The following is a 27,925-nucleotide window of genomic DNA, read 5'->3' as shown; positions in this document are numbered from 1 at the left end:
TATTTGCTCATTTAGTTATCTCACTATGCTTTAGGTCAGTACTGTCTCAAACTGGATCACAGATGACAGAAGTCTCTACAAAAGGTTAGCTTATCAAATTAAAAATAAAAATACCTGCTGTTCAGAAAGGATGATGATGCTGATGATATAGAAGAGAATGAGTTTGTCAAGCACGTCCTTCCTCCTGTTGTCATAGAGGTAACTACTAGGTGTGAATTTGGTCCCACTACACCATTCATCAAAGGTAGCCTTGGAAAAACTGGGTCTCCTTCAGATAAAAAGAGGATAAAAATAAAATATTCACTTACAGGAATATCTCAACTTTATTCTCACATTCAGATCAGTAAGAAGCGTTCAGATACTGCAATCAGAAAGTATCATCTGTACATGAAAATAATGTACCAGTACTGCGCAGAACAAATTTGTTATAAATACATACACAAACAGCCTCAAACAGTAACTGCATGCAACAGCTATCAAGTAATAGATCCTCGTCTTCATGGTCTTCAACTTGCCTAGATAATAGTTGTCTTGTGAAGGGTAGCTCTGGCACAAAGTTTTCCTATCTCATTCGACAGTGGAGCTAGCCACTGTCAGTAAGAAAAGCATAACAACCCTGAGGAAGACAGCCAACCTCAAATCTCAAAGCACAAACCCCATTTTGAAGTAAGGCAGAAACATCAAAGCCACCCCACCATTTGTCCAAAAAACATGCAATGAGGTACATCAGTCTCTAATACCTAACTGTAAGAATCAATTCAAGAAGATATCTGTATTGTAAAAACTTACCAAATACCATGGCAGTGACTGACTTGAGGCTACAATAACTTTCAGTATAAGCAATTTGCCAACATATACTGTGCCACAGCTTTAGCCTGTACGTATAAATCTCACATAATTAGCCATTCATCTACACAGCTGGCTAAATAAAATATTCTAGCTCTCACTCAGACCCCAAACAAACAAATCCACAGCTTAACAAAGCAAAAGGACAAATGCAACATAGTTAAGACAGTCAGGACAGCATGAGATCTAAACTATGAATACAAGGATGCTTAAATCATGTCATTATGCAGAGTACCTTCAACAACAGTAACACAAATTACGTCAAGTGAAGGCCCCATCTATCATCCTTTGGATGGCTGTTATAAAGCACACACCACCTCAGAAATACAATCCAATCTGCAGTGCTCAGTACAGCTCTGGACGCAATACCAAGTTGATATCCTGCACTGAACAGCCATTAGAATTCCCAAAAGACAGAATCAATCCTTATCACCCTCCCAGAACTAGCGTAAAGGGTCCATGAACTGACTTGACTAAGGATCATAGCAAAATGTTAAACAACTAGAAATTCAATGTGGTCTCTAACAAGTCTATTAATGCTGCCAAGGTAAAACTTCAAGTTGTCTACATGCATCTAGTGGAAAGTAAATCCTCCCCTTCTTTGGGGGGGGGGGGGGGCATGGACCAAAGGCAGGTGAACTGCACTTGGGGATAATTCTGTTGCCACTTTAGGCAAGAATGTGGGCCTGGTGCTAAGTTTTATTCTAGCCAAGAGGAAAATGAGAAAGGGCTATCTATAAAAGAGGGCATGCAGTTGTGAAATCCTTTCAGTGGGTCTGGTAACTGAAGATGTGCAACAGCAGCTGGATCAAAGGGAGGTAATATTAGCCTTTCTAGATTACATCAAAGGTTCTACAGTTGGAAAAAGTTCCTTTTTTGTAGGGACTTAAATGCAGGATACCCATGTGGAACTGTTTCGCTGTTAACAGAAAATAAAGAGGGGGGATTCTAAATTAGGCAGGCTGAAACACCACTCATATGCCTTCACTAAGGCATAAGACAAAACCCTAATCTGTAAAGGTCTGACAGGTATTTGAGGATCAAGGACATCAAAATCTGTGTTTTGTACAGACCCCTCCTCTGGCAGGGAGAAGTTTATCAATTTGCTAGCTTTCTCACATTTGGCTTCTTAAACTCCCCTTAGACAGTAAGCACATCCTTGGAAAATGTGCCTAAATGGAATAATAGCTTAAACATCCAAGCTGTCAGCCTTAGGGTCTTTAGGTTGGAGTGTATAAGTGACCCTTTGGGTCAAGAAGTTAGCATGCTGAAGCAACAGTACTGGGTCGATCCTTGCCACACTCAGCACACAGAACAACTCAGTGCCACCTCAGTAAAAATGCATCCAAGAGTAGCACTTTTGGCATGTCTACTCGTCTTCTTTGTCACCCTGAGGAGGACTAGAGGAAACACGTACAGAAATAGGCCTGCCAAACTTATGGAAAAATAATCAGTTGTCCACAGTTGTCAGTTTTCTAGAAAAGCAAAAAAGTACATTTTTTGGCACACCTCCATCTGTGGACCACATTCATACATCCCTTTCCAGTAACCATTTGTGAAGGTATGCCTCTATTCTGTCCAAGCTGGGAAATGTTTTCCTGGGAAGAGATGCAAAATGCCTTTAAGATCATATCTGCACTCGTGAGCATACATCTCAACTTATTTTCTCAAAAATTCTGGACCAAGTCAAAAATAACAGAGAGACAAAGTCACATAATCAGGGATGATTTGTAAATATTACTTTAACTTACTTAGAAAGTTAATAAAACAACAGGTTTTGCATCAGCATGTGGCTTTTGATGAATAAGCAGCATGAAACTCTAATACCTTACATTACTGACCAACTATCATCCTCAATAGTTTATTACAAAAAATAAAAGTTTTACAACAGACAAGACAAAAAAATATTAGGCAAAACGAGGGATGCTCTGTAAAATCAAGGACAGCTAAGGGGTATGTTCCTGAGTCAGGTACCATGCCCAGCCTACACAAGACGTACGAGCGTGTTCCTCTGTATGTTGATATACCACATTACTGTGGTTTGTCTGTGAGGCTGTGGAAGACCCCTAGTAGCCAAACAGGTTTTAAAACCTTGAAAGTTAAAATTACTCCCATAATCTCTTTTGCACTATGTTTTTTTTTTTGTCTGCATTTTGTTGCAGTTCCCTTGTAACATCAGGGCCATGTCCAAGGAATCCACTGTGGGCCATCTGGGTGTCTGGCCAAGGTTCATTAGCTGCATACACAAGAGCTCTTTCCTAATAAGTGCGATGGGGCACTGTACAAAAATGCTATGTTGGTGCCACATTTTCTTAGGTACACTGGAGTTTCCTCTTGTGTAACCTTACTAGTGAGACTATTAGGACTAATCCTGCCATGTACCCCCGGTGTTTTGAAATGTGGGTTCAAATAGAGATGAGAAGAAGCAAATGTGTATAAGATCAGCTTGCCAATCAATACAGTATGTGCATGTAAGCTGCTTGGTGAAAAAGTAAATTTAAATGAACCATCATGTGTATGTGGGAGTAAACACTATCAGAATGGCTACTTTATTAACATGAAATGTAAATCACCTTACATGTCAAGACAAAACTCAAACAGTACTAAAATATATTAAGAAGTTCATAGGTTCATAGGTTTATACTAGGCTATCTGCCCTAAGGCATTTATAAGCCTAGCCCAAATTATTGTGGCTTACGCCACCCCTTATATGAAAAAATACTGTGCCCATTAGTTTGTTGTGCCTCTGTCCAGCAGTGACCCAGAGATGATTCCCGGGGTAAACCTACGATCTCCCATCCACAGGTCTAGATTTCTCTTGAACAGAGTCAGCGAGGTGCTCTGCCTCACATGGACCGGGATTTTATTCCACAGCATAGGGAGTCTCTGAGTGATAAATCTATCCCTCCAGCACGCCTATTTATATCCGTGCTAAGGTTTAAGTCGCTTGCTCTAGTGGTTTTGGTGGATTTGGATTTTTGAGGTGGAGCATGTCCATTAATTCGGGTTGGACATGGCCTTGTATGTCAGGCACATGTCACCTCTGAGCAGACGGTATGCGACTGAATAGAGCTGGAGTTTCTTCAATCTGGCAGCATATGACAGATTTTGGAGTCCCTTTATCCTTTTGGTGAGGAACTTTTGGGGTCTCTCCAATTGCTGCAGATGTCGGGTGAGATACATCCCGAATGGGGCATTGTACTCGATCATTGGTCTGATAAGTGAAGAGTACAGGGGAACAATGACCTCACTAGATCTGGATGTGAATCCCTTCATGATCAGGTGGGCAATGTAGAAGGTCTTTCTAACCACTTTAGCAATGTGAGTGTCAAAAGAAAGGCCACTGTCAACCTGGGTCCCCAGGTCCCTGATAACCTCTTCTGTGCTTAGTGGATTGCCACCTATATGGTAGCTTGGGGTTACCTTGTTTTTCCCAAGGGTATGACTATACATTTTTGGCGTTAACTTCAGGCCATGGCTCTGGCACCAGCTATCTGTTTCCGTGAGTCCCTTCTGAAGGATATCAGTGTCCGATGCACTTTCCACTATGGCTTCAGTTTGCAGTCATCTGCAAACTTTGTCAGCCAAAGTCCTCCCATGTTGGCCTGTACTTCTGAGAAGTAGATGCCAAACAATAGGGGCCAAGGACCGAGCCCTGTGGGACACCACTTGTGACCGGCTTGGAGTCTGACACAGCGCCAGCAACTCTAACCCTGTGGGTTCTGTCCTTAAGCCAGTTTGCAACCCATCTTGTGACATATGGGTTTACATTTAAGCTGGTAAGTTTTCTACAATACCCGAGTGGGGTATTGTGTCGAAAGCCTTTGCAAGGTCAAGGTAGGCTGTATGGACTGCCTTTCCCTCATCAATGGCCTTGGTGACTATTTCGAAGAAGTCGACCAAGTTCAAAAGGCATGATCTTCCCTTGACAAAGCCAAACTGGGTCGGGTCCAATGTCTGCAAGTCCCCTATATCTTTGTTTATGAGCTCCATTATGATCCTCTCCATAGCTTTGCAGACTAGACTTGTTAAGCTTATGGGGCGGTAAGTGTGCGGTGCAAATAGCAATGTTTATTTATTTTACATTTGTTGACCGGGCTAGTCCAACTGGATATATGTCCATTTTCAGTAGAAGCCCGGGGAGAAAAGTTCCAAAGACAGACACATTATAACAAAATGTATAAGGTTACAAATACAAAACAGTGTTTATAAGGTTACAATCAAGTTAACATAGCAGTAGATACAAACATTTTACAGTTTATTACAAGACAAATATTTACAATAATATGGGACAAGATATTCTCTTGCAAATCCTGCTCTGGCTCTGGATACGTGGTCCACTTTGCAATGTTTGGTGAAGTTATGCACAGAGTACCACGTGGCTGCCTCAAGAATGGTAGTTGTGTCTAGGCCTTTGAGGAAAGCCTCAGAAGAAGCCACAGCTCTTGTAGAGTGTGCCTTGACCTCATGAGGTAAATGTTTGCCATGGTAGGAATAGCAGAAGGATCTAGTTTTCCTTATCCAGCAAGAGATAGTTTATTTGGATACCACATTGCCCAGGGCCCTGGAGTAGAAGGACACAAAGAACTGACTGGACTTTGATAGCTTTGGTTTTGTCCAACGAGTACCTTAACTGTCTGTGGACATCAAGGGAGTGGAGTACTCTCTCACGGTCATTCTGTGGGGAAGGAAAGAAGGTGGGTAAGTGAACAGACTGATTGAGGGACAGCTCACTGACCACTTTGGGCATGAAGGAGGGATTGATACACGGGGTCACCCCATCTTTGTGGAAGATGGTGTAGTAGTGCTTGTAATTCTGAAACCCTTCTGGCTGAGGTAAGGGCTACTAGTAGGAAAGTTTCCCATGTGCACATCTGCAGAGAAGCAGAGCTAGCTGGCTGAAAGGGAGCAATTGTGAGTTTTTTCTGGTACATAGTTTAGGTCCTAAGGTGGAGGAATAGGTTTCTTCGGTGGCCTAAGATGGAGAACCCCTTTTAAGAATAGTCTGACATCCAATTTGGAAAGTAGAGGTGGGTCCAGAGGTAAGCAGGCAAAAATGGCAGATAAGTGGACCTCCAATGATGAATATGAAAGGTCAGAGTGTATGAGCTCACACACATAGTGTAAGACTAGAGGAACATCCGCTTGGAAGGGGTCCCTTTACCTTTGGAGACACCATTTGGAGAACCATTTCCATTTGGAAACACAGGACCTCCTGGTACTGGGTTTTTTGGCCTCCTTCAGGATAGACAGTACGTCCTCTGTGTAGCGGTGTCTGAAGGAAAAGTACAGTTGTGTACACTTACCATAAATGTAGATGTTCGAGTGTATTCACTGTTGCAGTCATTACATTTGGGTAATCTGCTGGTAGGTTGCCCTCAGTCGGCCTGAATAACAAAGTCTTGGGTCCTGCATCAGTTGCTGTCTTCTTCCATGACGACAGGTCGTCAGGGGTATAAAACATGCAGCCAACGCCATTTTAATCAGTCTTTCTTGCCCCAGATGTCAGGTGCCCCCCAAATGGGGAGCCAAAAAAAAAAAAAAAAAAAAATATATATATATATATATATATATATATATATATATATATATATACATGTAATTTAGAACACAAAAAATATACCTTCAACTAAAAGCAAATACACCAAAAAGGCTTTTGAGCATAGTAAAAGATAGAAAAAAATAAGAGAAAAATAGGAGGCTGGTGGGTGGGTAACCAGGACTACAACAGTGAATACACTCGAACATCTACATTTATGGTAAGTGTACACAACTGTACTACGTTCTTCGTGTTTCACTGTTGCAGTCATTACATTTGGGTAGAATCCCAAAGCTATGGTTGGGAGGATGGAATTATACAGCATTAGGAGCAGCTATAAGGCCCTGCAGGACAGCAGTGGCAAAGCCTGCTCTGGATTTATAAAAGAGAGGTAAATGGTAATGTTTGGTAAACGTATGAACTGAGCTCCAAGTAGCAGCTTCTAGAATGTCTCTGGTAGGAACCCCTCTGAGAAAAACTGCAGAAGTAGATGCAGACCTGGTGGAATGGGATCTGATCCCCTTGGGGACAGGTTTACCATGGTGCATGCAGCAGAAACAAATGCAATGGCTTATCCATTTTGAAATACTCTGCTTTGAAATAGCCTTTCCCTCTGCCCCTGCAGCAAATGCCACCAGTGATTGCTCAGATTTTCTTAGAGATTTTGTCCTGCTCAAGTAGAATATTAGTTGTCTGTGAACATACAATGAATGCAGAATCTGCCCCCCCTTGTTCTGTGGATTTGGGAAAAAATTTGGCAGATGAATGGTCTGATTAAGAGCCACACTCGATACCACCTTAGGCATAAAGGATGGACTGGTCCTGAGGGCCACCCTGTCCGGATATAAGATAATGAAAGGCTTCACTGCCATGACAGCCTGTAGTTCTGAAATCCTTCTAGCTGAAGTGACTGCTAAAAGAAAAGCTAAGAGAGAGAAATGTTATGTCTGCAGTAGCAGCTGGCTCAAAAGGAGGTAGAGTGAGTTTTTCCAAAACAAAATTGAGGTCCCATGCAAGAGTTGGTGCTCTCCTGGGAGGTCTTAAATTTTTGGCCCCTCTGAGGTACTGCTTTAGCAGAGGATGAGAAAAGAGGGGAGGCTCAGTGTTGTAATGAGCTGAAATGGCAGAGGCATGTATTTTTATTGAAGAAAATGATAGGGCCTTGTGAAGCATCTCAGTTAAGTATTGCAGAATCTCAGGAATAAGGGGCATTGCTGTGCTTATTCCTTGGGCTTGGTTCCAGGCTCAGAATCTTTTCCATTTTTCAGCATAAGATTTTCTAGTACTAGGCCTTCTAGCCTCCAAAATGACATCCATCACAGGCTTACTGAGAGATGTGACTGGTGAAATTAGTTGATTAGCCATGCTGCAAGATTCAGAGTTTGGAGCAGAGTGTGGAGAATTTGATAGTTCTGCTAAAACAGTAGATAAGGTGTCTGAGGCAGGTACTACGGAGGAAGGTGTGACAAATTGTGTAGGAGCGGGTACCAGTGTTGGCGCGGCCAGTCTGGAGCAATCAGAATCATTTTCGATTTTTCCTGTCTGACTTTTAGTAAAACCTTGGAGAGCAGAGGCAGAGGGGGAAAGGCAGAGACTGACAGTTTTTTCCAGCTGAAGGATAGAGCATCCACTTTAGAAGCTTTTTTGTGATGAATTCTTGTGCAGAATATGTCCAACTGATAGTTTTGAGGAGAGGCAAAAAGATCTATGTCTGGGCTCCCCAATCTTTGTGTCAACATACTGAAGATTTGTGGATCCAGTTTCCATTCGTGTGGGTCCATAAGATTTTTGCTTAGTTCATCTGCCAGAGTATTTTGCTTTCCTGGCAGGAATTGAGCTTGTAGATGTACTTGGTACGTCAAGACTGTGTTCCACAAAGCCATGGCTAGTCTGCGAAGGGGGTAGGAGTGGGTACCCCCCTGCTTGTTTATGTACCACATAACTGTGGTGTTGTCCGTCTTTATCAGTAGTTGTACTGGATGAAGAAAATCTTTGAAGGCTGTCAGAGCATTCTGTACAGCTAGCATTTCTTTCTGGTTGATATGCAGGTGCATTTGATTTGGGCTCCATTCGCCCTGAATGCATCTCCCTGCCAGATGGGCCCCCCAAGCATAATCTGATGCATCTGTAGTTGGGGTTTGGGTGGCAGGGGGTGGAATGAATGACAATCCCTTGTTTTGGTGACAAGCCTCTGCCCACCATAGGAACTCCTGTTGCAGGCAAGGAATGATAGGAATCATTGTTTCCAGGCTGTGACAATGTTGACTCCATAAGTTTTTTTAGATACCACTGAAGTTTCCTCATATGCAATCTTGCATATGGAATTAGTAGAATGCAGGAGGCCATGAACCCCAAGGCCTGCAGAATTTGTCTTGCAGACAGCTGGGTTTTTGTGGCCACTTGTTTGAAGTATGTCATCAATTGAATGTGTTTGTCTGGCGTGAGGTAAGCCATCTGGGCAGTTGTATTCAAGCTTGCACCCAGGAATGTAATTATTTGAGAGGGTACCAGTTGTGATTTCTTTTCGTTTATGGTGTACCCTAGGCATGTTAGAAGCCTTTTTACAAATGGCATATGTTATAGAAGAGTGTCCTTGTTTTCTGCCTGAATTAGACAATCGTCCAGATAAGGATAAATTTGAATGTTTCTTTGTCTGCAGAATGCAATTAGTGGTGCCAGGCACTTTGTGAAGATCCTGGGTGCAGTAGATAAGCCAAAGAGCAGTGCAGAGAACTGGTAATGCAAATAGCCTGCTTTGAAGCGGAGGTATCTTCTGCAAGATTCCCTGATTGGGATATGCAGGTAAGCGTCTTTTAAGTCTAGAGTTACCAACCAGGCATCCTTGCCCGCATAGGCAGTAACTGTTGTAGAGTCAGCATCTTGAATTTTGGAATGTCCAGGAAAGTATTTAGAATGGATAAGTCCAGAATTGGACACCATGATTTGTGTTTTCTGGGTACCAGGAAAAGTCTTGAATAAAAACCTTGTCCTTTTTCCTTTTCTGGTACTGGTTGAATAGCCCTCATATCCATGAGGGACATAACTTGTTTCTGGGCCTCTGCCCACTGATTTGGAGGCAGATCTGGCCATCCGCTTGGAATTGGCAACGTGTGGAAATGAAATATGTATCCCTGGGATTAGTATCCTGGGTAATTGGATGCCAATTTTGTGCATGAAGTGCTAGTTTTCCCCCCAAAGGGGCTGCCAAATGATAAGTGCTTGGAAATGGCAGAGGAAAGTCATTGAGACTGCTTACCATAGTGGGGGGGGGGGGGCTTGCTACTTCCAGATTTGGAGGTGGAGGGATCCCATTGTTTTGTTCTGTAAGTTCCTTGTGACTGAAACCTGGAGCCTTTGGAGTGTCTGGGTTTGACCTGAATGGCTCTGTTGGGTACTGGAAAGGACCAATTCTTAGTAGGCCAGTGCCTACTGAACCTGGGTGGCTGCACTTGTAGGAAATCTTTTACAGTTTGCATAGATTTAGCTTTGGCTTCCATCTTTTTCAAAACTTCTTCTGCTTTATTACCAAATAGACTGTCCTGTTGTAAAGGAGCATCCAACAATTTTGTTTTAACATGATCAGGCAGATTTTGCTCCTTGAGCCAAGCATGCCTTATCACAGACCCAGTTACGGCGGCCCTGCAAAAGACCTCCAAGGAATCAAAACCACATTGCAAAGTATGCTTTCCAACTTGTTCAGCTGAATGCAATAAATCCTGTAACTCTTTATTTTCCACACAGTCAGAAATCAACATCATCTTCTGTTTCAGTAAGCCCATGACATGCCGCTGCTATTTAAGCATATGAAATTGACAGTTTAAAGCCCTGATTGCCAGGGTTGCAGACGTGTAAACCTTTTTACCCCATCTATCCAGTGCCCTGGAGTCTCTATCAGAAGGGGTAGGATTTTTAGCAGTAGAAGCCTTAACACCCTTGGGACCCTGAGAAATTGTTTCAGGATCAGCAGTAGGGTTTTTAAAAAGAAACTTGTGGGAGTCAGGAACCCTGTAATATCTGTCTGGCTTACTAGGAGCCGGAGGCAGGGAATCAGGAGCCATGCTGGATTCTGAGAAAACATCAACAACAATATCTAAAACAGGAGGTATAGCCAAAGGCCTATGCTGAGGAAGAAGGAAATCCCCAAGCCTCTTTTTGGATTCTGAAAAATCCTGACTCTCCCAATGAAAATGTTCCCTTAAGGTATGCAAAGTTTCTCCAAAAGAAAAATCCTCAGGAGGAGAAGTAGAAGGGATGGATTCTTCTGCATCAGAGTCATCATAAAGTGGAATAGAAAATTCCTGATCAGAAGAAATGGAAACCTGATCTGAAGATTCATAATCAGTGCCTTGCCTAGGCCTCTTAGCAGGAGGGGGTTGGGAACCCCTGATCTAGGTAATTAAATCCTCAGCCATTTTGATCATTTGTTTTTTAGGCATAGGGGCCTGAACACGTGGGCCCATGCATCTGTGTTTTAGACATAGAAGTTGGTTTTGGCCTGGTTTTTGATGATGGCGTCGGTTTAATATACAAATCTTTAGGCCTGAAAACACCCTCAGAAACCGATGCCTGCTCAGTGGCTCCGGACCCATCTAAGGGAGAGACATCCATGGGTTCAATACCTGAAGTGTCTCGCGGCATTACCAGACTCTGAATGGGTCTCGGTAGAGGCCTGCGAATCAAAAGTAGCAGGCATCAGGGGCTGCAAAAGCGCCTCACTGAGTACCGGTGAACCGGCGACTGACTTAGGAGAAGCTTTGTCATCGGTTTTGGACCTCGACGGTCTGTCTCGGTCTTTTTCTTTGCGGTTTTTTTTGTGAATTCCGGTAGTCGGATTGCTAACCGATGACATTTCTGGATAGTTAAATCTTGAGCCAAAATATTTAGAAGCCAAAATATACTGACGCTTAATAGTGCATTGGTTAAATTTAGCACAAAACTGACAGCAAGGCACATTGTGGTCAGGGCCTAGGCAAGGAATACAGTACAAATGAAAATCCTTATGAGGTATTTGCTTCCCACAAGTAATACAATTATTAACTTTTACTGACATCGGTAAGCAGCAAGAAAAAGTTTCCCCAAAGGGGTACTTAGCTTTAGGTTGAAGACTTCGGTTCTGAAACTCGAAAACGAAAATTACAGGAGTCGGCCGATGGGCACTTGCGAACTGCTTTTGCTTTGGGCACCGGGTGGCAAGAAAGACTGATTAAAATGGCGTTAGCTGCATGTTTTATACCCCTGATGACCTGACATCATGGAAGGAGAGACAGCAACTGAAGCAGGACCCAAGACTTTGTTATTCAGGCCGAATGAGGGCAACCTGCCAGCAGATTACCCAAATGTAATGACCGCAACAGTGAAACGCGAAGAACATCCAAAAGTTTATCACCCAGAGGGTTAAGAAGAGCATCTCCAGGTGTGGATGAATGAGAGATCCCTTCTGTTATGTGAGCAGGTCCACCTTCTGAGGCAACTTGTGGTGACTGCCCTTGGCAAGAGATTGAATAAGGGGAACCAATGCTGCCTTGGCCAATAGGGAGTCACCAGCAAGATTCTTGGCTTGTCCCTCCTGATTTTTAGGAGGACTTTCTGAATGAATGGGAAGGGAGGGAACATTCCCTTCCAAAAGATGGAGAAGGCATCCCCTCTCCAAGCTAGATGGGAGGGATCCTTGGAGCAGAAAAGCTACAACTGTCTATTATAGGGGCAGGCAAACAGATCTATTTGAGGTGTGCCCCATTGGTGGACAATGTCTAAGAACACATCTCTGTGTAACATCCACTCATGATGCAGAGAGAATGATCTGCTGAGGGCATCCCCCTGATGGATGTTCTGGGATGAAATATAGACTGCCTGCAATGATATATTGCTCTGACTGGCTAACTCCCACACCTCGAGTACTGGACTCTACTGAGGTGTGGGGCTACATCTGTTTTTCTGCTGATACAGTCGTGGTTTGAGTCTTTTTAGCAGTTCCTTTGATTGTTTTTCTTGGCGTTTTGAGGAGCGAGATGGACAGCTCATCCACGGTGGAGTCACGTAGTTCCGATGACGTAGGTGGCATGCGCAAATTGGTTGGACAACTTACGGAACTTATAAACATTCTAACACCACTCAGTCAGGCCCTTTTGGATAGGAATGGATCCCAGTATCGCAATAACCAGCGTTGTTTTGGTGATGGCCATCTTGGAAGGGGACGAGAACAGGGAGAGCTTATTGATTGAGTGAATAGGATCGGCGACCCTGGAGGAGACATTTCCTTTCATCCTTGTGCTACGCCCCGATTACTAGTGGATGGTTTCCCTGGTCGACAGGGGAGAGAGGAATGCAACAATAGCAATGGTGATACTGAGGACAATCCAGGTACTGTGAATCATATAGGGGCTTCCAATGTAACCATCAACAATATGGAATGGTTACGCTCCAAACCCAGTATTGATTTTTCAGTAAAAAATTCTAGTGGGTTTAATCTTGTGAATGGGACTTATAAGCAAAAATTTAACAATTTAAACAACTTACTGTATAAATATAGAGCTTTGGTAATAGAAAATGAATATTTGCATGAATGTATTGGGAAAGGTATAGTGCCTAAGGGCCTAAGGGTTTTTAAATTTCCCAATAATGTTATGTATGGTTCTAATTATTACAAAGAGTTGGTTGATGTTTTTAATAAATGTGGTTTGGACATGTTAAAATTGATTATTAAAGAAAATGGGAGAATAATGGATGGTATACAGAATGATATAGAAATATTGGACCAATGCATCCATAAAGATTTATTGTTCAGTGTGCAGGAAGAGAAATCTAAGTATTTTAATATTAGGAAAAATGTTGAACAGAGGTGTAATGATCTTATACAAAGAAAAATCAAAAAATTAGGGAGAGATTTACATGAGTATAATACTGATATTAGTTACCCAAAACCCCAGGGGCCGCATAGAACTTATGGAAATCTGCATGTTGACCCCAGTGATGGTATTGAAGAAGTGGAAATAATGGAACAGGAAGGAGTAGAAGAACACTATGGAGAAGGAAATGGGGAATACGATGATGCCTTTCCACCTTTACGGAGATCCGAACGCTTAATTAATAAGCAGGGTCCATATAATGGAAATTTTCAGTGGAGGGGAGGCAGAAGGGGGAGGGGGAAATATTATTAAACCCCAACCCGGATCTCCCATACAGTAACACAGGTATACTTATTGATGATCACTGCCTAACATGGAATAATTTTAGCATTTATAATTTTAGTAGTTTAAATGTGGAGAAAGGGCATTTTACACTTTTTTCTAAGGGTTTAAAGTTTATACCCAACAGTAATGGAGATATGGCCAAAAGTCTCCTTGATATAAAGTTATTCTTGAGGAAAGTGAATTTTAATGTAATGTGGCCCAATACTATCAATAATAGAAAAGGAAATGGGGTGGATTGTAACGCACTGAAGAGAAAAAGTACATACAATCCACCATTACATCCTCAAATAAAGAATTTAGAAAAAGTGGTTGAGAAAGAAGTTAGGAAGATGTGTTATAACAACAAGTATCATAGTAATTTAACTAAGAAAGAAAAGGACCTTCTATATGAAATTAAGAATAATAAAGAAATAGAAGTTATGTTCTTACCATAACGTTCCATGTTAGTTGTCTTCTTCTCGCCTTCATTCTTGCTGGATGGGTTCGGAGCCGACCTCGGCTCCGACTCGGCCACTGTAAAAGCTCGAGAGTTGGTTCCACCGGCTCGAGGCTCCCCTTATATCCCACAATGCTAGGCGAGAGTTACCTCAGATCTCGTTTGTAAGCTAACCCCAGCTTATAATAGTAACAGAATAACTCTAACCAGAGTCCACCTCTAACAACAGGAAGAAAGAAGGGTGACCTACATCCTGAACCAGGAAATATGCATAACCGCATATGCCTAAGAAAGAGGTGGTAGAAAGAGAGGTCACAATCACAACTCCTCTAGGTCTGTCCAGGCCAGGGGGGAGGAGTGGGGAGAAGAAGAAGGCGAAGAAGACAACTAACATGGAACGTTATGGTAAGAACATAACTTCTATATGTTAAGTTGTCTATCTCGCCTTCATTCTTGCTGGATGGGACCGCCCCTAGCACCTTGTCCCGGGTGGCCTAACGGAACAGACTCCTGAGAACAGTGGAACCAAAGTTAGCTCTATGCCTAGAAGCTAAGTCCAACTTATAATGAGAAATGAAAGTGTGAGGAGTAGCCCAAGTAGCCGCTGCACAAATGGTGTCAATAGGCAGTCTGTCTTGGAAGGCTAAGGAAGTAGCCAAAGCTCTGGTGGAATGGGCCTTAGGTTTATTAGGCAGTTTTTGGTGTCTAATTTCATATACAAGGGAAATCAAAGATGTTAGCCATCTGGATAATGATACCTTTGAAACTGAATGTCCCTTTCTGCTTTCTGCATAGGAGACAAACAGCTGATCAGATTTTCTGAATTGTTTTGTTCTATCCAAGTAGTACCTCAATTGACGATGAACATCCAGGCAGTGTAGTTTTTGTTCAGACCTATTGGAATATTCTGGAAAAAAGACAGGGAGGTCAATGCTTTGATTTAGATTTGACGTCGAGACCACCTTAGGCAAAAAGGACGGGTTAGTTCGTAAGGATACTCTGTCCTTATGAAACAATAGATAAGGAGGTCGACAGCTGAGTGCTTGAAGCTCTGAAACTCTTCTAGCTGAAGTAATAGCTACCAGAAAAAGAGTCTTCCATGATAGCAATTTTAAAGAACAGGAGACTGCAGGTTCGAAAGGGGGAAGAATCAAAGAAGCAGGAACTAAATTTAGGTCCCAAGGAGAAGGAGGATTTCTTATAGGAGGTCTGAGAAGAAAAACTCCTTTCAAAAAGGCTTTGCAAAGCTTGTGGGACATTAAGGCAGACTCAGAAATACCCACATGAAAGTTAGAGATAGCTGCCAATTGAACTTTAAGAGTAGAGGGAGATGAACCTGCATGGAAGGGTTCAGCTAGAAAATCAAGGACTAATTGGATGGAAGCAGTGAAAGGATCTATGTCCTTTCCTTGAGCCCAATATGTGAAGCGTTTCCACTTACTCAAATAAATCTTCCGAGTGGAAGATTTATGGGAAGCTATCAAAATATCTCGAACAGAGTGAGATAATTGAGGAAGCCTGGCTAAGGTTGGAATTGGAGGAACCAAGCAGTGAGGTTCAGAGAGGGGAGGGAGCGATGAAACTGACCCGACTGATGGATCAAAAGATCTGGAACTAGGTCCAGATTCCACGGTCGCTCCAAAAGAAATCGATGTAGAAAGGGGAACCACACCTGTCGAGGCCAGTAAGGAGCAATGAGGATCAATGAGGCCTTCTGAGCGATAGCTTTCTGTATCACTTGAGAGATTAGTGGGAAGGGAGGAAATGCATACAGAAGTCCCCGGGGCCAAACTTGGACTAGAGCGCCTCTGCTGGGTTGGCCTGGTAAAGGGAATAGAGTGAAATATTCTCTGCACTTGCTGTTTTGGGGAGTAGTATAAAGATCGCAGCAAGGCTGACCCCACTTGAGGAAAATTTCTCTCACAACAGAGTCTTTCAGAGACCACTCGTGAGGCATGATGATAGCTCTGCTCAACTTGTCCGCAATTTGATTGGACTTCCCGGGGATGTGCGTTGCTATCAGAAACCGCTGAGAAGAAATCGCCCATTGCCACAGTCTGAGTGCTTCTCGACACAGGGGGTATGACCTGGTTCCGCCTTGTTTGTTGATGTACCACACTACAGACATATTGTCTGTCTGGATTGCAATCGTTCCCAAGGGAAGAGAGTCTTGAAGGGCATGCAACGCTAAAAGCACTGCTCTCATCTCCAGAACATTTATGTGCAAGTGGCACTCGTTTGGTTGCCATGTGCCCTGGACCGTCCTGCCCTGATAATGCCCCCCCCACCCGATCAGGGAGGCATCCGTTGTCAGAGTAGCAACCGGAGGGGGAGGAACAAAGGGTCTTCCCAACAAGAGCTGAGGGGAAGACATCCACCACATGAGATGATTTTTGCACGCTTGCGTGATCATAATGGTGTGAGACATTGGAAGTTCCTGGTATGACCATTGAGTAAAGAGCATCCATTGAAGGATCCGCATGTGGAATCTGGCTAATGGAAGCAGAGGTATGGCCGCCATAATTCCCAACACTTTCAGAACTAACCTGGCTTTGATTCTGTTGTTGAAAAGGAGTGAGACCAGTTTGTGAATGTTATTCTCTGATGTGTTAGTCTTGCAGACATGTCTACTGTGTCTAGATTTGCGCCTATGAAAGTAATAGCACGACAAGGCGACAAAACAGACTTTTCGCAATTTATTGAAATGCCTAACTTTTGACAAATGCGAAAAGTGTAATCCCTGGCCATCAGAAGGAGATGCTTGGTGGGAGCTGTGAGGAGCCAGTCGTCCAAATATGGAAACACCTGGAATCCTTGTCGTCTCAGGTGAGAAGCTACCACTGCCATGCATTTGGTAAACAACCGGGGGGCAGTGGTGAGACCAAAGGGCAGGGCCCTGAACTGAAAATGACTGGTTCCCAGCCTGAAGCGGAGGAATCTTCTGGAGCGTCTGTTCATTTTATATGATAGTACGCATCCTGAAGGTCTATAGAGCACATCCAGTTTCCTTTGCCCAAAAGGGGAAGAATGGATTGCAGCGTGACCATCCGAAATCTTGTTTTCTTGACTGATCTGTTCAAGATACTGAGATCCAAAATTGGTCTCCAGTCCCCAGTTTTCTTTGGAACTAAAAAGAACCTTGAGTAGATTCCGGATCCTTGCTGGTCTGCTGGAACTGGCTGAATTGCTCTTTTTGCAAGCAGTTTTGAAATTTCCAAAACCGCTAGATCCCTTTGGGCGGTGGAACATCTGGAAGGGATTTTTTTGATTGGTTTGGAGTGCGAAGAAAGGGGATAGAATAGCCTTCGGAAATGACGGACTGTACCCATTTGTCTTGAGTCAGGGATAGCCAGGCTTCTGGGTACAGTGACAATCTTCCCCCGACTGCCTCCGAAGGTGGGCAGTCGGGCAACACCTCAGGGATGCTGAAAGGGCTTGTCAGAGAAGGCTTCCCGATTGCCCTGGTTCTGCGGACCCCCCCTGCCCCTAGGGCGACGTCTACCATTGTTATTCCCGCCTCTGCCTCTGGCGGGGAAACGACTCTGTGCGTCAGGCGAAGTCCCTTGAGATTGTTTACGGAACCACATCTTTCCATCCGCAAAATTGCATAGCCGCATCCAGGCATGCCTACGTAAGGCCACACCTGTCCCTGCGGCTCTACTCGCTCCATCAGCCGCGTAAGAAAGAAGACGCATGGAGGAGTTGGTTATGGAGTTAAGGGTAGCCAGCTGCGTGTTCATCTTATCTTGAAAACCCGCAGCTGTAGGGTCCTTTAACATTTCACTCGCTTCCTTGATCAAGTCCCTTTGAAGACGAGTAAAATGGCATAGGTAGTTCAGCTTAACGATGGTAAATGTCGCTGACGAGAACATCCGCTTCCGCACCTGTCCATGGACCTAGATTCCTTGTTAGGTGGATGGACAGGTACTGAAGGATCAGCTAGCTCCTTCTTAGTGGCAGCAGCTACCACCATAGCATCCACAGAAACTCCTTTTGTTAAGAACTGTTTGTCTGCTGGTGCCGTTATGAACTTGGAGGGTCTCCTGGGAGTGGGGTCCACTGAATCAGGAGCCGCCCATGCCTTCTTAGCAACCACCTGCATGAGGGGGTCAAAGGGGGGGGACACCCAGGAGGTGGAAGGGCGAGAGCCAAACGCCTCAAGATACACAGATTCATCCTCCCAAGGGTTGAGGGCTGGCCAATTTCCCTCTGCTTCAGGATCTCTAGAATGTCTGCAAATGAGACATCTTCAGAAGGGGAATGGGGGGAACCCTCAGAATCATCTAAATCTGTGTCCGACGTGATGGACTCAGGTGAGTCAATGTGTTTCCTCTTACACTTCCTCTTCCGAGGGGGCTCTTCTGCCAAATCAGGAGAGGCCTCGAAGAGGATGAAATCCCACATGGGGTTCCTGAGGAGCTGGCTCTCTGCGGTCCGGGATGAGAGAGTGAGTCGACTTGACCTGAGGCACAGAGAGGAGGGGCGGACGGAGCCGACTGTGGAGTAGAGCCAGGCTCTAACACACTCCGCATGACCTCGAATGCACCCCTGTCAGGCAAAGCCAGAGGTCCCCGCCCGAAGCTAAGAACCTCCCTCGGCACAGACAGTGATGGCTCCGAGGCGATGTCGGAGCCGAACTTACCAGCGCAAGCACCGAGAGGGAGAGGGGGTCGGACAAGGGTCCGATGCCACTCACCCCTCGGAGCCGACGAGGAAGTCCGGCGCTGAGATTCTTCCAAGGAAGAAATCGAGCCGACGACGGAGCCGAAGACAATTGTATCGGCCCGACGCTAACACAGTCTCGGTTCCGGCGACCCGGCCCGAGCTCAAGAGAGTCAAGGAGGAATATATTGATGGACCGGGCAGGCATCGACTGATGAGTCGGGCTCTGAAGCATCTGGGCCAGTGCCTCGGACTTAAGAAGTCGACTCACTACCCTCTGAAGGTCATGATCCGACAGCCTCGATGACCTAGAGGAGTGAGATCTTTGGCCCGCTCAGACAGCAGGGGAGATCCTGGAGCCGAATGAACGGAGCCAAGGGATGGTGACCTGGACCTCTTCTAGTTGTCGGCTCCGAAGGTCTGGTCGGAGCCGACACGGAATTTAATACCCCGGCTCCAGCCGGAGCCGAGGGAACCACAGAAACTGTGGACTGAGACTCATCGGCTCCAGCCGGAGCCGATGTAGACAGAGGTTTAGAAACCTTAGGTCTCGGCTCAGTTGTCGGAGCCGAAGACCTAGATGCCTTAGAGGGCTTCCCTGTAGATACAGAAAGGGAATCCTCTGGCTTGAGTAAGCCCCTTAAAATCAACTTATTTTTTCTTTCCTGCAGGACCCTGGGGCTGAAGCCATGACACACAGCACAGGAGTCCTGCAGGTGCAAAGGTCCCAGACAGTAGACACAAGAAGTGTGAGCGTCTGTCAGAGACATTTTCTGACAGCACGCATCACACTTCTTGAATCCGGAGACCTTTGCTTCTTTAGACATATCCAAAGGTGTAATCACACACACAGTCACAACACACTAGTTACACCCTGTCTAGTTTAAAAAATAACAAACCACTAACTAGGTTTTTAAATAAGAAAATAACACACACACTCCCTAGGGAAAGAAAAAAGGCCTGTAGGCCCAAGGGAAGAACTTAAAGTTCTTGAGGGAAAAAAACAGGAATTTTTTAGAAAGGGGATAAGAATTTCTCTAAACTAAGGGAAATAAGTAAAAATATTAAAATTAAAGGGGTTTTAATAGACTAACTACACAAGAAAAGTCACTTACCAAGAACCGGTAGAAAACCAACACCTCGATAGCTGTAGCGGCAAACGAGATCTGAGGTAACTCTCGCCTAGCATTGTGGGATATAAGGGGAGCCTCGAGCCGGTGGAACCAACTCTCGAGCTTTTACAGTGGCCGAGTCGGAGCCGAGGTCGGCTCCGAACCCATCCAGCAAGAATGAAGGCGAGATAGACAACTTAACATATAAGAGTAATGAAGCCAGACAAGGGAGGGGGGATCATTTTTATGGATTATATTCTTTATGATAGCAAAATGTATAAGCAACTATGGAATGAAAATAGGTATAGTATAGTCTCCAAAAATGAGATTAACATAGCCTATCACAGAATTGATACAGCTTTATATGATATGCTACAGGAAGGGTTAATTAGTCCTAGTAGTTATGGATTTTTGAAAGTAGATAAACCTAAGATCCCAGTTATTTTCGGGATTCCGAAAATCCACAAGGACCCTTCCGACCCCCCATTGAGACCTATAGTATCAGCTGAAGGTTCCAAAACCCAGACTTTGGCCAAATATGTAGATCTCAAATTGAAACCGATATGGACTGGAAGAACGAGCATTTTGAAGGATTCCTGGGAGCTATTAAATGATTTAAATAAATGTGCATGGCATGAAAATATGTTATTTTTAACAATAGATATTGTGGATTTGTTTTCCTCCATACCTCATGATGAGGGGAAAAATATATTGGAGGATATAATATTTGCATATGAAGGTATTAATAGAAATGACAAATTAGCATGCCTTTGGCTCATGGATTTGGTCCTAAGTAACAATTTCATTTATTTTAAAGGGGAGTTCTTCCAGCAGATTCAGGGAGTGGCTATGGGGGCAGCTTGTGCCCCCACATATGCTAATCTTATTTTAGCATCATGGGAAGAAAAATACATCCTAAACTCTATCTATAAAGAATGTTGGATTATGTATAGAAGGTTTTTGGATGATATAGTCATTCTCTGGACTGCTGGTAGAGAGAAATTAGCGGACTTCTTAGAATATTTGAACTCCACCACCAATTTTCTTAGCTTTACACATCAAGTGTCAGAATGTAGTTTGATATATTTGGATGTTGAGTTTTATAAAAGGGAAGGATGTTATCAATCGAAAGTATATAGGAAACCCACATATTGTAACTCCTTTCTGCATTATACTAGTGGACATCCCAAACACTGTAAAAAAAAGTATTGTTAAAGGACAATTCGTTAGGGGTAGCCACATGACAAGTTTGGAGGAAGATTTCAAAAATGAATGTGATTTTTTAGAAAGGATGTTTTGGGAAAGAGGCTACCCCAAGGAATTCGTGGAACAAATAAGGATGGAAGTGAATGAAGGAAGAAAGGATAGATTTCAACCTATATACAAAGGACAGGGAAACAGAGCAACAAATTCACTGGTAGGGCCTTTGAGTATTAAGAACAAAAGGACCGAAGAGCATACACAAGCATTAGTATTAGAATATAATGGTATAAACAGAGGAATAAGTAGAATATTCCTTAAAGAATGGGAGAGGTTTGTGGCACTATCTGATATAGAAAGTATATCGAAAATCCCTAAAAAAATAATTTATAGGAATTCTAGAAATATGGGGAATATTTTGGAAAGCAAGAAAAAGGTCACTACTAGAAATAACAATAAGAAGGGCACTTACAAGTGTGGGCATTGTGCTCAATGTTGTTATATATTAAATGGAGAAGGACATTATATACCAAGTAGAAATAAAATGATAATCAGCCCAGAATATTTCAATTGCGACACACAAGGGATAGTATATCTTGCCTTTTGCAAAAAATGTGAGGCTTTCTATGTTGGTAAAACAGAAAGAGCTTTGAAAAAACGTATTTATGAACATAATTATGAAATTTCTGTCAATAAAGAGAGCAATGCTTTATACAAACATAGCAAAATTTGCAAAGAGTATAAATTTAAGTTTTTAATAATAGAACGTATACAAACGGACATCCGGGGGGGACCCTGGGAAACCAGAATTGAATACAGAGAACTATGGTGGCAAATAGCATTAAATGCTGACAAATATCCAGGGTTAAATGACAATATTACTATATTACCCTTATTGAAATTAAGAGCAGCAAAGTTATAGTATAACATATACCAGCTTTTGCCACTAGAGGCCCTCCCGGTACTGTTTTCAGATATATATGCACTATAATTTAGAATTGTCTCTCCAAATTTAAGGAATCAAAGTTTATTCATGCTTCAATGTATTAATTAATATTCAAATTACTATTTTTTACTTCCCTATTTATATACTGGAGACATATATATACATCTTTATTTTTTAGGATTTTTTAAGTGTTATTTTGACATGCATTTGATCCACATTAGTAATAAAATATTCATGCTTCTACATTTTTTAGTATTATATGAATAAATGGTGCAGTTTTTAACTAATTATATATATTTATATACATATATTTATTATAATAGCGTGTATTTTAATAACATTTTAAATAATATCTATACATAACATTTATAAGAAGTATACCCCTCACTGGTGAGATCTGATCACAAACTAATCTCGCTGGAGGTCCTCATCCCGCCCCCACCCGAAATGAAAAAGACCACAGTAAAGAACTTCTCGAAAGCCGACTTCACACTTCTAAAGACTAGTGTGGTCTCCTTTAAGGCCCCTGAGCCGGCGGTTAACATTACTCAAACCGCTGAATCACTTACAAATGCCTTCTACCAGCACCTGCAGGGCTGCATGGATCAGGCAATCCCAAGCAAAACAAAGACTCTCTGTACCAAAGGCAAGCGTCCAGTCTGGTGGACCCCAGCCATAAACAAACTCTACAATAAAAGGAGAAAGCTACTACAAGATAGAGCAAAATCCTTAAAAGGTAAGACACCGCTGATCACTATAAGTAAAAAGCTAAGAGCTCTCATAAAATCATCCAAAGCTAATTTTGAGAAAATAATAGCTAAGGACTCTAAAGACAACCATAAAGCATTCTTTAGCTATGTCAGAAACCTAGGAGGAAACTCCCAGATATGCTCAGAATTAGTTCAAAATGATGTGAAGATTACTGATCCTACAGACATTGCCAACATACTGGCTGACAGGTTCAGTGCAAACTTCTCCCACCCTACCCGCCTAAAGAAGAGATATCTATACCAAATGATTGTAGCCCCCCAAACATCTCCAACGCTCAGGTGAAAACTGCTCTCTCCAAGGCAAACAACACAGCATCCATGGGACCTGATGGTGTCCCCGGCTGTGTGCTCCATGAACTCAACGAGGAATTAAACCCACAGTTAGGACAGCTGTTTAATCTTAGTCTCACCTCCGGATACGCACTCCAGGAGTGGCGCAGCGACTGTGGTCCCACTCCACAAAGGCGGTGCCTCCACCGACCCTGGAAATTACTGTCCCATTAGCTTGACAAGCCTGATCTGCAAAGCCATGGAAAGGATCATAATGGATCTCATAAATAAAGACATAGGGAATTTGCAGACTTTGGATCCAACCCAGTTTGGCTTTGTCAAAGGCAGATCATGCCTTTTAAACTTGGTTGACTTTTTGAAACAGTCACCAAGGCCATTGACGAGGAAAGGCAGTCCATACAGCCTACCTAGACCTGGCGAAGGCTTTCGATACAATACCCACTCGGGTATCATTGAAAAACTCATCAACTTAAATGTAAACCCATACATTACAAGATGGGTTGCAAACTGGCTGAGTGACAGAACCCACAGGATCAGAGTTGCTGGCGCCATGTCAGACTCTAAGCCTGTCACAAGTGGTGTCCCACAGGGCTCAGTCCTGGGCCCACTCTTGTTTGGCATCTACTTTTCTGAAGTACAAGCAAACACAGGAGGGTTATGGCTGACAAAGTTCGCAGATGACTGCAAACTGGGCCGTAGTTGAGAACACATCCGACACAGATATCCTTCAGAAGGGTCTCACAGAAATGGATAACTGGTGCCAGAGCCATGGCCTCAAGTTAAATGCCAAGAAATGCATAGCCATACCCTTCGGGAAAAATAAGGTTACCCCTAGCTACCATATAGGTGGCAATCCCCTGAACACAGAAGAAGTTATTAGGGACCTGGGAACCCAGGTTGACAGTAGCCTTTCATTCGACACTCATATTGCTGAAGTAGTTAGGAAGACCTTCTACATTGCCCAGCTTATCATGAAGGGATTCACATCTAGATCAAGGGAAGTCATAGTCTCCCTATACTCATCACTCATCAGACCAATGATCGAGTACAATGCCCCATTCGGAATGTATCTGACCCGACACTTGCAGCAGCTGGAGAGGCCACAAAAGTTCCTCACCAAAAGGATAAAGGGTCTCAAAAATCTGTCTTATGCTGCGACTGAAAGAACTCCAGTTATATTCAGTTGCATCGCTTACTCAGAGGTGACCTATGCCTGACATACAAGGCCATGTCAAACCCAGATTTGATGAATATGCTTCATCTCAAAAAATCTAGATCCCTCAGAGCCACAAGGGCGGGTGACTTAAACCTCGACACGGTTATTAATAGGACGTGCTGGAGGGATAGATTCATCACCCAAAGACTCCCTATGCTGTGGAACAAAATCCCGGTTTATGTGAGGCAGAGCACCTCGCTGGCCTTGTTCAAGAGGAATCTTGACCAATGGATGGGAGATCGCAGATACACCCCAGGGGTTACCTCAGTGTCACTGCTCGACAGAGGCACAGCTAAATAATGGGCATAGTTTCTGCAAACTAAGGGGTGGTGTAAGCCACAAAACTATGGCTAGGCTTATAAATGCCCTCGGGCAGATAGCCTAGTATGAACCTATGAACCTATGAACCTATATATATTTTTAATCTTAATAATTGTAAGATAAGAATAATGCACTCTGTATCAAGGAATTTGAATGTGTTTCAATTTTTTTTAAAAATTTTTAATGTTTGGCATTTCTGCTTTAAGCACAATAATGAATGTTAATTGAATGTAATCATGGTTAATTGATAGGCATATATATAAGTATAGTACTGGATGCATTGTTTTTTTCTGATGAAGTCTATTGGGAACGAAAATGCAATGTGTTGTTTTTAACTAAGGCGTTAATGTTTGGAGAACTGTTTGTCTTGAATTAAATACGTTTGTCCTGAACCTTGTCTCGAGTACTGGACTCTACTGAGGTGTGGGGCTACATCTGTTTTTCTGCTGATACAGTCGTGGTTTAACTCCCACACCTGCACTGCTAGCCTGCAAAGCAGGTAAGACTTGGTCCCCTCTCCTGTTTGTTGATGTACCACATTCACAGTTGTGTTGTCTGTGAAGATTTGTAGGGGTCCTGGTTGCATGAGAGGGAGAAAGTCCTGCAGGGCTAGGTGGACCACAGTCATCTCCCTTATGTTGATATGCTTTTTCTGGCGGGAGGGCTCCCACACGGCCTGCACCTTGAGGCCATTCATAGTTGCTCCCCACCCTAGATCAGAGATATCCATGTTCATGGATTGAATTGGACTGGTGGGTTGTAGGGGTAGGCCTAGGTTCTGTTGTACTTGCTGGATCCACCACTTCAGTTCTGTCTTCAGGCATGGTAAGAAGAGTACCTGAAAGTCCAGGGGTTGGCTGTGTTGTGACCACATATTTTTCAGGTACCACTGGAACTTCCTCATGCAGCCTGGCAAGTGGCAGCATAGGAAATGCATGAACTGCCAGGCTTAGAGGTAAGTGACCAGGAGGGGGGTCCTGGAAGTGGTTGACTAGGGAGGATACCTTGTTGTGAGGAAGGAAGGTCTTCATCAAGTCAGTCTTTATTCTGAAGCCCAGGAAAGTTTTGTCCTGTGCTGGAGTGAGGGAGGGATGACTTTGCTAGGCTGAGGGTGAATCCCAATCTCTGGAGCAGGGACATGGAGAATAGAAGTCGATTCCTGAGGGTGACTTCCTCTTCTGGTGGAATGAGGATGTCGTCTAGGTAGGGGTAGATATGAATGCCCTTTGTTCTGCAGTAGGCTATGGCTGGGGCTACGCACTTTGTGAAGACCCTTGGTTCAGTGGATAAACCAAAGGGTGAGACAGTAAATTGAAAGTGTGAAGAGGATCCAGCAAACACTTCATGTAGTTTGGAAGGATAATTCTAGTAAAGCTAGACTTCTAACTGTGTGATACCTTAAACCTCTTGCATCAGAGGCCTCAAGGGATATATGCAAATCGCCCTTTAAGGATATCAGGTGTTTCAGCTGAATGGCAATTCTGAATGTCCATGACTTTTTCTTTTACTTTCATTTTTAAGTCTATTTATGGACAATTTCAGGCCATTAAAGCCAAACCCCTCTAGCTGTGGACATGCATGTTTCTGCCTTCTTATAACATCATCAGCACAGCATTAGAGGAATGTTTGACCTTTGGAAACACACGGTTGTCATATCCAGCTGATATCCATAAACATTAGGGTGTCTACAAAATATCCCAACTAACAAACTAAAACAAAGAGTAAAAAAGTCTTTGTTTTAGTTTGTTAGTAACTCAATAAAAACTTCTGGAAGGATGACATCTGTTCCAAATGTCTGCCCCCTTCATGCAAGTTTGTATGGGTCTAAATAAGGAAATATGTGAATGTGACTCAGTCTGCAATGAGCAATGACTGAAGCTAGATATTTTTGTGAACACCCTTGGAGCTGTGTATAACCCAAAACATAATGCATAGAACTGTGCGAGTGCTAAGTGTGGTTTAGAAGGGGTACAGCTGGCACTGGATGCAAATGCCTCCATTTAGGGAATTCCCTCCCATCCTCCAAACCAAGCAAAGATTTTTCCCTCAGGTTCATCATCACATACTCACCCTAGAAGTCACAGAATGACTGCCTTTTTATTAAAGGTGCAAATGTTTCTATTTCAGAATGTTTCTGGTGTCAATGAAAGAACTTCCCTTTCTCAGTCTGTTAAAAAGTACTGAAATTCAAAATGCTGACAGTTCAAACATTGCTACCCCTTAGACCTCCCTTGAGTGTCATGACAACTGAAATGTTTCCCTCAGGAATTTGCTTGCTGTGACCAAAGTCTAATTGAAAAACCTTAAGTAGATCCAGATATATATATGGATGGTGCAGCAGTAGTGTTGTTGCCTCACAGCAAGATGTTCTCCGGTTTGATTCTCGGCTGAGGTGCCTTCTGTGCTGAGTCTGCACGTCCTTCCTGCATTCGTGTGGGTTTCCTCTGGATGCTCCGGTTTCCTCCCACATTACAAAGATGCTGAAAACTGGCTTTGTTCCAAGTCGGACGATCTCATTTAACAAATGTTAAACAAATAAATAAATTAATTAATTAACTAAAAATAAAATATCTACTTTTATTGTGGAAAAAAATGCTTAAATTGAGGCATTCAGTTGACATCCCAGAAACGCAATCATGTGTGAAGGAGTCAAAGAAGGCTTGAATGTTCACTTGGAGTCCCACCTTGTGTAAGAGACCTCTCAGCCAAGTGATTCCTGACAGTTTAAAAAAGGACTCTGCGAAAGATAAGCAAATAGTCTAAATATGAGAAAATGTCAATATTCTATAACCTGTAATCAGCTAAAACTGGAGTTAGAAACTTTGTGAACACTCCTGATGCAGTGGATAATCCAAAGGGTAAGGCAGAGAATTGATAATGTGATTCAGACACTCAAAACCTTAACAAATGCCTGAAGTTAGGATGAAGAGAGATATAATAAGCATCTTTCAAATCTAGGGTTACCAGAAACCTTCAATGAGGAAGAAAAGATAACATTTTGTGAAGTGATAGCATTTTGAACTTGGGCACTATCACAAACAGATTTAGGAAAGAAGGATCCAGAAAGTACAGTTGTGTACACTTACCATAAATGTAGATGTTTGAGTGTATTCACTGTTGCAGCCCTCACATATGGGTTATCCGGCTCCCAGGTAGCACTCAGTCAGCCCGAATACCATAGTCCTTGGTATATGACATCAGCTGCTGTCGGTTGTAAAACTGATGTCAGAACGTCAGGTATAAAGGAAGGCAGCCGACGCCATTTCCACAGTTTTTCCTGCCTTAACTGTCAGGAGCCCCCAAAATAGGGCTAAGCCAGGAAGGAAACATCCTCGACACATCATACAAAAAATAAAAATATGTAGTCTGTACCTTAGGAAAAAAGGGGGAATGGAG

General features: G+C 43.2%; 1 protein-coding gene across 1 annotated transcript in view; it reads right to left on the bottom strand.

Moving 5' to 3' along the window:
* The window catches only part of KMT2C (lysine methyltransferase 2C), a gene marked incomplete in the record, with an annotated part of 4,117,755 nt that overhangs the window by 1,408,466 nt on the left and 2,681,364 nt on the right, over positions 1-27,925 (bottom strand). Inside the window, 1 exon segment of the mRNA XM_044066891.1 lies at positions 115-268. Within this exon segment, the coding sequence (XP_043922826.1) occupies positions 115-268 (154 nt within the window).

Source organism: Protopterus annectens, chromosome 3.part1, assembly GCF_019279795.1.
Source record: "Protopterus annectens isolate FY-2018-M chromosome 3.part1, PAN1.0, whole genome shotgun sequence".
NCBI classification, from domain to species: Eukaryota; Metazoa; Chordata; order Ceratodontiformes; family Protopteridae; genus Protopterus; species Protopterus annectens.
This window is presented reverse-complemented; position numbering and strand designations above follow the sequence as displayed.